Here is a 12,094-nt window from a genome sequence, read left to right as displayed (position 1 = left end):
ATCGAAAAACGCAATGACGGTCGATAACAATAATAATAAATACAAAATTCTAATTACTAACACTATAATTCCTAAGCGGCTACGAAACTCTTCGTTGTCTTATCAGTTATCAGCGCATGACGACCACCAACTTACTCCGACGGACCTAGCTTATCACGAAGGTAGCGCGCGCACGCTCCACGGTCACGAACTCACGACGTGTTGTTCCGTTGTTCGTGAGTGCGGTGTTAGTGCAATGCCGTCGTGTCAAAATTGTTATTGTTAGTTAGGTACCTATCGCAGCTGACGTCGACGTGGACACTGGACTGTCCACGGTGGACACTAAGTGACCGGTGTTCAGATTTTTATTTTGTGGTAATATTCGGACATTCGGTATTTCCGATTCCGTGGCGGCAGAATCTACTGCACTTTACATCACGACTACGGACTAAACGCGCCTTAGATATGAGTACCTAGATACATCTTGTTCCGTGATCACGCCAAAATCATTATACCTAACATATCTTTGATGCTCGGTACAAATAGCATAAGTCAAAAATGTCTAGTTTTCAGGAGAAGCAATTTAGAGTTTGAAAAATGTTGTCAAATCATGAGTGAAATAATGAGTTACTTTTTATGGTTAGATATGATACTTGTGTGACTTATTATGTATATATATATATGGTATTCAATGCAATTTACTTAAAATTTAAGGTTTTTTTAATGACTTAAGACAATAATATCTGACTTCTACCATGACTTAATACTTTAAGTCCATAATATTACCGATTGGTGTTATTACTTAGTATAACAAATTTATTAACAACTTACTAAAATATTGTAATGGCACCGACCCACATTGTTAAAAAAATAAAAATATATACACATACTATTATAAAAAAAACATCACTGTATATATATTTCAAGAAAAAAAATGCTTTTACTTTTAGCAAAAAATAATAATATGTCAACAAATACAAATTATAATAAAATGAATATCATATTTTCAATAAAATAAAATAAAATAAATTAATGTTTCAATTAAAAGATAACTATAATATGAATAACACTGTTTTTTATGTTTAATTACAAGAGCAAAAAAATTATACAATAAAAACTTATTTATAAAATTATGAAAAAATCAATTTTAATAAAACTAACTAAATACAAAATAATCTCAGTCTTAAAATTACATTTTAGTAATGACTTATCAGCAATATCTTAATATTTTATTTATTCTCCATCAATACTAACTTCATCAAGATCTGGGTCATTATCTTGAGTCTCATTTGTCGTTTCCAACTCACAATAGAATTGATGAAATATTGGTGGAATTAGAGGTAGCAGATCTAGTAAATCTTCCTTTTTTTCTTTTGTTATTGCTAAAGGCCCATTGTATTTTTTTTTTTACTTGTAATGTAGTACCACTATTTCCTCTGCATAGAAAACTTAGTGTCTTAAATGGTTCATTTTCCTCAAGAGTAGTTTTATAGTTTAAAACCCCTTTCTGTGTTTTTGTATATTGCAACCAACAAACCGGTTGCCATTTAAATTGTTCTCTATCTGTATTTAATTTATGAATCATTAAAGGCCCTTTAAGTAAATTAGAAAAATCAAAAAAGTCATTTTGACTCATTTCTAGTACTTGAAATTTGTTTGCTTTTCCTGTTCCTCTTACAAGTTGATACCAGTCGTGGGGATGGTAAATAGGAATACTTGATTTCTTCTTTGATTTTTCTATCATTGAGTGATCTATATCACATTCCATATGTGTATGGACAGCAACTAAAAATTTGTGGTTAATAATTTTTAGGTGTGGCAGTTCTTGAATGGCTTTTATAAACATTGCGATACATATGTGTTTTTATTTTGACCACCACATGTATCAGAATAAAATGTTATTTCGGATTCAATTGGTTGAATATTGTGCTTTAAATGAAAATAAAAGGCAAGAAGCAATCTCATTTGCTCCTCTTCCTGCTATTCCCTCATGCCACATATAATTACATGATTTTCCAGTACATTTGTCATGTATAGTTAAATTGAATGTCCACAACTGCCTTTTATAAAACACAACTGAGGATTGTAAAAAAGGAGTAGGGAGACATTGTTGTAAATCAAATGAATAACATTTTTTGGTGGAATCATTTTTTGCAATTACCTTATCATTAGCTTTAGTTGAGTATGCCAGATCAGCAGCAGACTGATGTAAATTGAGACCATTTTTTGAAGCCAATAAATTTTCTTCATCGTTTGTCACATTTATGACATGTATCAACACTTGGTTTTTTAAAAGCAAGTTTTAATTTGTGAAATTCTCTTTCATAAATTACTCTTGATACAGGTCCATCAATAGTTTGCTTATAAAATTGATACATTTTTTGTAAATTTAAATTAGTAGGTAAATATTTCTTATCATTTAATTTCCTTGTATAGTGGCTCTCATAGGATGGGAATGAATTTATACGTTCAATAACTTTAGTTAATTTATCATTTTAGATCTTTTTTGTTGGACATTTCTTACCTCTATTATCCAGATTTACAATTCCAGAAATATTAAGAGCTTTATTTTTAGTAACAGACCTAATGAAACCCTCTTTTTCATCCAATGTTTTTGAGAAGCAATCTTTACAGACTGAATGGCGTTGTCCGTTTATTTCAAAAAAATAATTTAATGTTAAAGTTCTGTTTTTATTACTATGTTTTTATTAAACTTTCTAGCACGAGAACATTTTTTTTCCGATAAGTTTATTAAGCCAGGTAGAAAAGACAGTCTTCTATCATAAGTACCTAACTCCAATACTCACTAAAAATTGTATTTCTTACATTATCTGTTTAAAATGTATGACACATTTTTCTGCATTTTTTCAGTGGCTGAATTTGTCTTCCAGCTATAGACTTACCACTAGAGTTAACAAATGGTAATCCTTTATGTAAATTAAATTTTCTCTCTTTTCTTACAGATCTAGACCATTTTGTTTTTTTCTTTTGATGCTTATGCTCATCTTCTATGTCCATATCTAATAAACAAATTTTAAAAAGTAATTTATAATTTATTTTAAAATGTACTATTTAAATTAATTGTTCTTACTTTCTGATCCAGATGTTAAAAATTGATTCACATTTCCCTCCTCAGATACCAAAATCTCCCTGCATTCATCACCTGTACCTGGTTCGTAAACCTCATCGGACTCATTAAAAACTTCAACACAATTTTCATGAATTATTGTTTGTAATTCAGACTCTGCTAAAACTATTTACAAAAAGATTACATTATTTATGTTAAATTTATTATATATTTTGAATTTTCTCACTTTGATTGGAATCAACTGATTCGTTGATATTATTATCAATATTATAATATTCAATGCCTTCAAAACTATTTTCTAGCAATATTTGAAATTCAGGTTCTAGATCATACAATTCTAAATTGCTAACATTTTCTACAAGAGGATTGCTTAAAGATGGTACTTTGTTTCTACTATCATTATAAGTAACCAATGGCAAATCTTTACTTGAAAAATGTCTATTGGTTTCGGTAGAGTTAGTTGAGTCTATTTTAATATAAATACAATAATTATTTTTTTTTTTAGGTAGGTATATAATAATTAGTACCATTTCAGAACAATGATTCATAATATAATAATTATTTGAAAACAATAACTTAAATATTATATACTTACTAGAAGAAGTTGAATAAAAGTTGTGTACATTATCAAATGTACTTTTTGGTCCAGAAAATTCAGATTGATTACCTATTAAAGTGTTTAACAGTGTGTTTTTAATTTTTATAAATTACCTTATCAATTAAATATTAAATCAATAATAATAAATTATATGTTGATTTTTATTAAATTGATGAATCATATTACAATTAATCATACTTACTTGGAGGTTCAGAACTTGGTTAGGTTTAGTTTTGACACTAAGTTCGAGAATTTTTTGGCTCTAGTCGTCATTTTTTAAAACACAAGGAAAACAAAACATAAAGTAATATTTTGAAAATATTAAAACTTTGGTATAGTAGCCAAGAGGTACAGATTAAAAATTGTGTACTAAGTGTTATCATATTTTAATTTTTATATGATACATATTAAAATGTTCAGAAGTTAGATAATGTTACCAAATTTTATTTACCAAAAAATAGGTTGAAAACGTTTCATTTTCAATATTAATTTTAATCAAATAAGTTACTATAATAATGGGAAGGTATACAATAATAATATTATAATATAGTGTCTTTACTGGGTACGAATATCTTAAGTCGTATTATATAAAGATATAAATAACATATGTCGAAATAAGTATATTTTATCTCTGAAAAAATGTATATTGTAAGTGGCTATAAAATCGTAACTTGACTTAAGTGATTTTTACTTTTTCATACGTTTGTATTTAAAAATAGTATAATCATAAGTCGACATGAAATAGTTGTACCAAACGATAATTCAACTACTCGAAAATACTACTATAATACCACCTAATTTAAGAGATAACCGTTATCAATACGACTTAAGAGTATTGTACCACAGAATAGATGAAATCAGAAAGGACACTTGAAGCAAACACCGTTTTGCATGTAGTGGGGGTGGTGGCCGCCATCTTCTTTTTTATGCTGTCCGAAAATTTGTTAGGTTATGAAATTAAGTTGTAATGAACACTTGTCTATCAGATATCACTTTTGTGTATACTCGTGGCCTATTGCTATTTCGCAATTCATTTTTCACAATTTCACATATTGTTCTGGGCTTGTGTTAATTGTTATTTGCATTAATTGAATTTTTTTTCGTCAATTGTTTGTGGTTGTTGGTGTATTCATTTTTACAATGAATACATTAAATATTCCAAAGAATTACATCAAATGTTCTTATTCAGGTTGTCAAAACAAAATGGCTCAAAATCCTAACGTTAGTTATTTTTCGCTTCCGAGGGATCCAACTAAGTATGTATAATAAAATAAAATAAATTCATTATATTGAAAAATGTAATAAAACTAAAAAATAATTCTTAATCATAGCCGTGCCAAGTGGATTGAAAACTGTGGTATCACAACTCCTGTTGATTCCATAAAAAAATCCTTAAAGGTGTGTGGCGAACATTTTGAACAAAAAATGTTTTTAAATGATCTTAAAAATAGACTTCATAGTCATGCTATACCAAGACATTTTATAATTGAGTGTACAGTTTCATTTTTATATTAGATTGTTTTATTATGTTTGAGAATGAAATATACTGTATAGTTTGTATTATATTTTAGATGATACACCATCATCTTCCAGCAGCATTTCACGTAAACTTGATTTTTGTTCTACTGTTGACAATAATATATCAAATGCTCCAGCAGAATGTGAAACAACAATTCTCTCTTCTCCAAATGTGTTAGCTCTACCATTGGATTCTAGAACACCAAGTAATTATTATATTATTTATTTATCATGTGTATCATTACCTACTCTACCCATAACATTAATGTCAACAAATGCATTTGTTAGGTAACTTGCTTCTAACTGAGAAAATGATTTCACACAACACCATAAGCAGTCCATATACTGATCATTCCTATGTTTCACTTGACTCGGAGTCAAATTATTCATTTGAAACAAATGAGTCGGGGAAAAATTGTAAGTTATACTTGTACAGTTTTTACTTTATAAAATTACAATTACCTACTGTTTAATTAGTTTATAATATTTTATGTTCAACAATACATTTTTATCTTCTTCAATGTGTATTGACAATGTATCGTTGCTTGTTTCATTCTTCATTTCATCTATTCTGTGCTTGACGCTTGCTTGAAATTTTTACTACAGACAGTTATCACCGCCAAGAGTGCTATATGTCCTATGAAGGCCGATAAATGAACACTTGTGCAACAAAGGCATAGAAAATTGAAAATGTATTATGATTTAAGGAATTAAATTCAACATTTTATATTGTATAATGACTTATATTATGTTCTAAGTTATTTGTATGCATGTATTTAAATACTTTCTTTTTTCAAATACAATTATTAATATTATTAAATACTGTCATTTTTAAATTTCCTATTTAAATGTTATACATATTTAATGTTTAACGTTATTCAATATTTTCCTTTTAACGTTATTACATTTTTAAACGTTATTTTAATTTTTAATTTTTTGTTAAATTTTATAATTTAAAGAAAAATATACAATTAAATTTTTTTTCAATAAACTCTACTGTTATTTTTGGCATAATTATCCACTCTGTTGTGCAAGAATTATGAAATAGGTAGAATTTCCTAGGGTTTTTAGCAAAGAGCTAACTGATAAGTTATTGTTAATTTAGGTGTATAATTCACAAGATAATACAAATTGTGTCACATAGAAGTTAATAATTATTCAAACAAACTTATATTTAAATAATAAATAATATAGGTACATTAATAAATTATTGGCGGTTTTCTTGTATTATTAAAATATTTTCCAACATTTGACAGGATAATGATGATCTTAAGTCAGACAAAATTAACTTAAGACCAAAAAAACTGCATTCAACACTCACCTAAAATGATTTATTAATTAATATAAATATAATTAGAAACAAACAACAGTGTTTAATGCTTATTATATGACCATTTCAGTCAATTCATATTACATAGGACATACATTTAAAATTTTAAAAGCACAAGAAATATTTACCTGAGTAGCTGGTACAGCCATAACAATTTCTGCAAGCTCAAATCACTCTGGCATTTCATGTTTCTTTGCCAACCAATACTGAACCACATTTTCTTTGTAATTAACTCTATCGATATTTGCAAAATCTTCAATTTTTGTTTTTATCTCATTATAAGAATTATTGAGATTAATAGTTGGAGGTATTGTTTGAGCTTGTGAAGTTGTTCTCAGATACTCTTCAAAATCATCTGTGATAACACTTATTTCTAATGAATTAGAATCGTCTTCTTGGGCTATTTGCTCAACTAATTCTTGATTGGAATTCTGAAACCAAATATTTCTATGTTTGAAATTGCATTCAAAAATAATATTATATTTGTTGTTAAAATGTATTAATTAAACTTGTTAAAGCTAAATTCTAACAAAGTAATTATGCAAACCATTTACTAAGATTTCTATGAGGTACTTTTATTTAAAATTAATATTGATTATTTTACATCTAATATATTTTTACAATTTTGTCTAGAATCAGTTAATGTATTGCATTTTAACTTTATTCAGTTTCAATTAAAAAATAAAAATGTACATTTTTTGGAAGCAGCATTTAAAAGACACATAACGAGGGTCTAAATAAATGGCTGCAAAATAATTCATTATTAAGAAATTTGTTTTATATTTTAAATTATAAATCATAATAGTTACAAGATAATATTTCTAGTAAACTTATCATTCACATATAGGTTATAAATATATTAGGTTGTAACTCACTTGCAATACAAACATCAATTTCTAACAATATTTGTCTTGGCGAATCATCATAAAATGTAAGACAGATTTTGAAATAGATGTATTGATAAGATTTAAATTATTTTGTGTTAAAATCCAAATTCCATAAAAATCACCCAGTGTTAAATCTCTTTTTTGGAGTAATTTAGTACACAAAAATGCTGGCTGAAGGGATTTTACCTAAATATAAATTAGATATAGACATGAATAAGTGAGTTAGAACTTAGCAGTATAAATTCATAATTGTTGCTTTGATTACCAAATTCTCAATACGATCCCAATCTTGTGTACTCAAAAATTAATCTGTATTAATCAATTGGTGGTCCTTACAAACAGGTTTTAACTCAATTAAACGTAATAACATAAGATATGTAAATTCCATCTTAAAACTACATCAAGAATACATAATTTCATATTTTCTTTTTTTTAAAGGGCGGCATATGATTGAGTACTAAGTACTTTTACAACCTATACAAATAATTTAGTTTAAATTAAAATAGGCATATTGTTAAGTTTAAATTATTGACATTTGACTAACTACTTATGCAAAGTAAAATATAAATAAATATGTAATAAGTATTAAATATGGAACAAAAAAGTTTTAGCATATTTACTTTACGTGTTTTTGTTAATAGTTTTTGAATTGAGGGTTCTTTCAGTCCACTTTCAACACACAGTTGAAATGTATGCACAGAAAATCTTATACATTGAGTGATACCATTTACATCACTATTATTGTTTAGAGCTGTAGCTACCTTATCTTGTAATACATCAAAATTGGATGTGACATCTGTTTTTGATACAGTTGCATGAATAGCGTTTTCACTCAGATCAATTTTTTTCCATTATAACGTTATATATAACGAATATCCCGCACTCTTTTGTTCTTGAAATCTTTTTTGCTTAAGCCTTATGCAATTAAAAACGCAATTTACGTCTATGCGTAATTAATATATTGATTTTAAATTCAATTCATGTTTAATCTTATAATATATTCTATATTCTATATATATTTGTTTAGCATCGTCAGTAGCTGTTCAAACATTGAAATCGTGGTCTGACGACACACCCAGAAAACAATCCTTGAAATCAAAGTACAAACTTGAAAAGAAGGCAAGGATTGAAGCACAAAAAACTATTGCCACTTTGAGTCAAAGTTGGCAGACATAAACAATGAGGAAAACTATATGCAGCAATGTGAAAAATTTTTATCTCCAAGCTTGTTAACCATTGTTAAATCACATATTCGTTGTCAGAAAAAACGTCCAAATGGTTACAGGTACTCAGATGAATTAAAACAATTTGCACTGACGATATACTTTTTAGGACCAGCTGTATACCGTTTCTTGAGACCTACTCTGTGTCTTCCAGTACCAAGAACTTTAAGAAGAGTTATGAGTAAATATGAGTTGAATCCTGGACTGAATGACTTTTTATTTGAATTTTTAAAGTTTAAAATTTCAAATTTTAAACCAGAAGCACTTGATTGCACTTTATGCGCTGATGAAATGGCACTTAAAACACATTTATTTTATTCATTGAGGAAGGATGAAATTATGGGATTCCATCAAACAAATTCAACAAAAACTTATGATCCGGCTAAATTTGCATTTGTGTTGATGATTTGAGGAATTAATGTTCAATGGAAACAACCAATTGCATATTTTTTGGTATCTGGCAGTTGTACTGGAAATGACTTGTATAACATTATTATATCTACTATTGCTAAACTTCAAAATATTTCTTTGAATGTCAAAGCATTTATAACTGACCAAGGCTCCAATTTCCTGAATTTCAGCAAAAAGGTGTTTGTCAGTCCATCACGACCTTATTTTTATGTCAATGAACAAAAGGTTATTTATATGTTTGACCCACCACATTTGCTGAAATCAACTAGAAATATGTTTTTCAAACATAATTTCATCGATGGTGAAAATTACATAGACAATAAACACCTCATACATTTCTATAACGAAGACTCTAAACTGAATATACGAACAGATCCAAAATTGACACATGCCCACATATACCCTGGACCATTTGAGAAGATGAGGGTTTATCTAGCAGCACAAGTGTTCAGTCATACTGTTGCTGCTGCTATGCAAACTTATCAATCTTTGGGAAAACTATCATTTGATTCTTTGCAGACGATTCAATTTATTGAAAAAATGGACAATTTGTTTGATATATTTAACTCATCAAAAACACCTAACAGTAAAGACTTCAGGAGACCTTTTAAGAACACGTCAAATCAAAGAGAATATTTACTTATGATGGTATCATTTTTTGAGACTTTGCGAGTTGTAACAAAAATTAATGGTTCTGATGTTACAAACCGAATGAACTTCATCAATGGCTGGTTGATATCCATAAATGGTCTATTATTATTGTGGAGTAACATGAATCCCACAAATGATTGTAATTTTGTTCTCTATACATCGCGTTTAAATACAGATCGTCTTGAAAATCTTTTTGGTATGTTTCGACTTCAAAATGGGAATAATTTAAATCCGACACCTGTTCAGTTTTACTGTGCCTTCAAAAAACTCTTCTGTTTAAATTATTTTAAACATTCACCAAATGCAAATTGCTTAAAAGATTTGGATAGCATTTTAAGTCATTCAAATGTAGAAGAGACTGGAAATTGCAACACACCGGTAATACTTCCAAAGCAGACAGCAAATCCGATCAATTTCATTCCATATTTGAAAATTGAAGATGTTGATTACCGAGACCTTAATATACCTGAAAGTAATGCATTAAATTATATTTGTGGATACTTATATATGAAATGTTTAAAAAAGCATACGTGTGATGAATGTATCAAATATGGGCACAGTCAAAAGGCTTAGACAAATCATTTCTATTCTGCCACTTTAAAGCATATGAAGACAAAAATAAGACCATCTTTGGACATCTTCAAGTACCGCACAATGACTTCCACGATTTTATTTTTGAACTAGAAAATATATTTATTGAACAATTTCCAATCTTAGCTCTAGACAAAAACGTAGGCATTAAAATGAAAGATGCATTTTTCAATGTACCATTTAATCATCCTTGTCCATATTTTGATCATGTATTCTTAATTAAATTATATGTAAGATTTAGAATTTTTTCATCCTTAAAGTTTTTAAACAGAGAACTTTTGACTGAAAGAAATCGTACAAATAGAAAACTCAAAATTTTAAAACATTTGTAACATTATCTTTTACATTAAAATAAATATCTGTTGAAACAAAATGTTTCTCTATTTTTTATACCTAATTACATATTATTATTGTCCTAATTTAAGTAATATTTATTATACTTACGGAAGTGTTATTTACAAATAGACAAACATTGAAAAATATATATAATATATTATATTTGAATTAAATTGTATTACAATTGAATAATACACCAGATACACCAGATAAGTACTGTTTAATTAAAAACAAGCCAAAATTGCAAAAAACTTTGACTTAAAGGCATGGTCTTAGAATACGTTAGGTTAGGTTTTAAACTTTTAACTTGAACCAGTTGAACCGAAATAATTTTGTGATTAAGTTTTATTATATTTCATCTATTCTGTGTTATATATTTACACAATATAATTGTAGATATAATGTTATTCCCGTTGTGTGGACAGACTGATTCATAAATAAGAATATGGCCGCCACCTTTTTGTGTGATAAGTATGATTACCATGTTATAATATTTAAGTGTCCACCCCTTGATTGTACCAAAAAAATCTACTTTTTTTTCTAAATTTTTCAACGTATTGTTTGTACAGAGCATCAAAGAATTATATTCATGTTATGCAATTTATTAAGTATAATATGATCAGCTAAGACGTATTAGGACTAGATTGGGACGATTGGGTACAGTATGTACCATTTGTTAGCATAAAAATGTAAATTGTACACCAATATACAATATACATATTTAGGGTAACCAGTCCAGTTATTGAACAGTTTAAATATTATTAACCTTCAAATTGCATTGATAAATTCAGTTTTAATAATTAATTCTCCTAATTCAGATAAAGGAATTTCTTGATCTGCTACTTTGTAATAAACCTATTTATTAAAATACCAACTTATACACATTTCAGTGAAATTAATTAATTTAAAAAAATCTGTAAAATAATAGTAATTGAACAGTCTGATATAGTCTTTGAACATTTTAAACCCAGTATTTGAATACTTTTAATTTAAATATTTAGTTATGCTGAAAACAATATAAATGACAAATGTATTACCTTAAAGATTTTGTAAATGTTTAAAGGCAAATAAATTATTAGGGCACAAAAATTACAAGTTTAAAATATTTAAAACAAAATATGGTTTAATATAAAACCAATAACATAACAAAAACTTAATTTCTAAAATACCACCCTGGTATCAGTTTAAAGCATAATAAGTACATAATGTCATAACATTTAATTAGTATAAAAATTTACGCTGTGGCTAGAGTGTAGAGACCCGGACGCGAAATTTTAAAACATGTCACGGCGCATTTACCATCCGACTATCTTATCACATACAAGATATATGATAACAAGTTGACATTGATAACAAATTTGAATTTTGTTAATTACAGTGCTAATTATTGTTAATTAATAATTTTATTTTCCCTTTACAATTATTAGTTATTACAATACTTATCATTAACCTATTAATTTCAATTAAGAATGGAAGGTTTAA

General features: G+C 27.6%; 1 protein-coding gene across 3 annotated transcripts; it reads left to right on the top strand.

Moving 5' to 3' along the window:
- Nucleotides 1–13: 13 nt before the first annotated feature.
- LOC107167075 (uncharacterized) lies at nucleotides 14–10,649 on the top strand. Of its 3 annotated transcripts, none has more exons than XM_089217285.1 (6): nucleotides 14–161; nucleotides 4,855–4,921; nucleotides 4,997–5,157; nucleotides 5,237–5,389; nucleotides 5,472–5,600; nucleotides 8,428–10,649. In XM_089217285.1, the coding sequence occupies exons 1-6, from the start codon at nucleotides 14–16 to the stop codon at nucleotides 8,574–8,576; spliced, it is 807 nt and encodes a 268-aa protein (XP_089073411.1). In that variant the 3' UTR covers nucleotides 8,577–10,649. The 3 variants fall into 3 exon arrangements, with proteins under 3 accessions (XP_089073411.1, XP_089073417.1, XP_015371452.1); XM_089217291.1 differs by lacking the exon at nucleotides 8,428–10,649 and adding an exon at nucleotides 5,790–6,174; XM_015515966.2 differs by lacking the exon at nucleotides 14–161 and adding an exon at nucleotides 174–618.
- Nucleotides 10,650–12,094: the final 1,445 nt, after the last annotated feature.

The sequence above is a fragment of the Diuraphis noxia genome, unplaced genomic scaffold (genome assembly GCF_037042655.1).
Source record: "Diuraphis noxia isolate RWA-SAM2 unplaced genomic scaffold, SU_Dnox_SAM2 contig0001, whole genome shotgun sequence".
Taxonomy (NCBI): domain Eukaryota; kingdom Metazoa; phylum Arthropoda; class Insecta; order Hemiptera; family Aphididae; genus Diuraphis; species Diuraphis noxia.
Note: the sequence above shows the minus strand (reverse complement) of the source record. Positions and strands in the feature narration are given on the sequence as shown.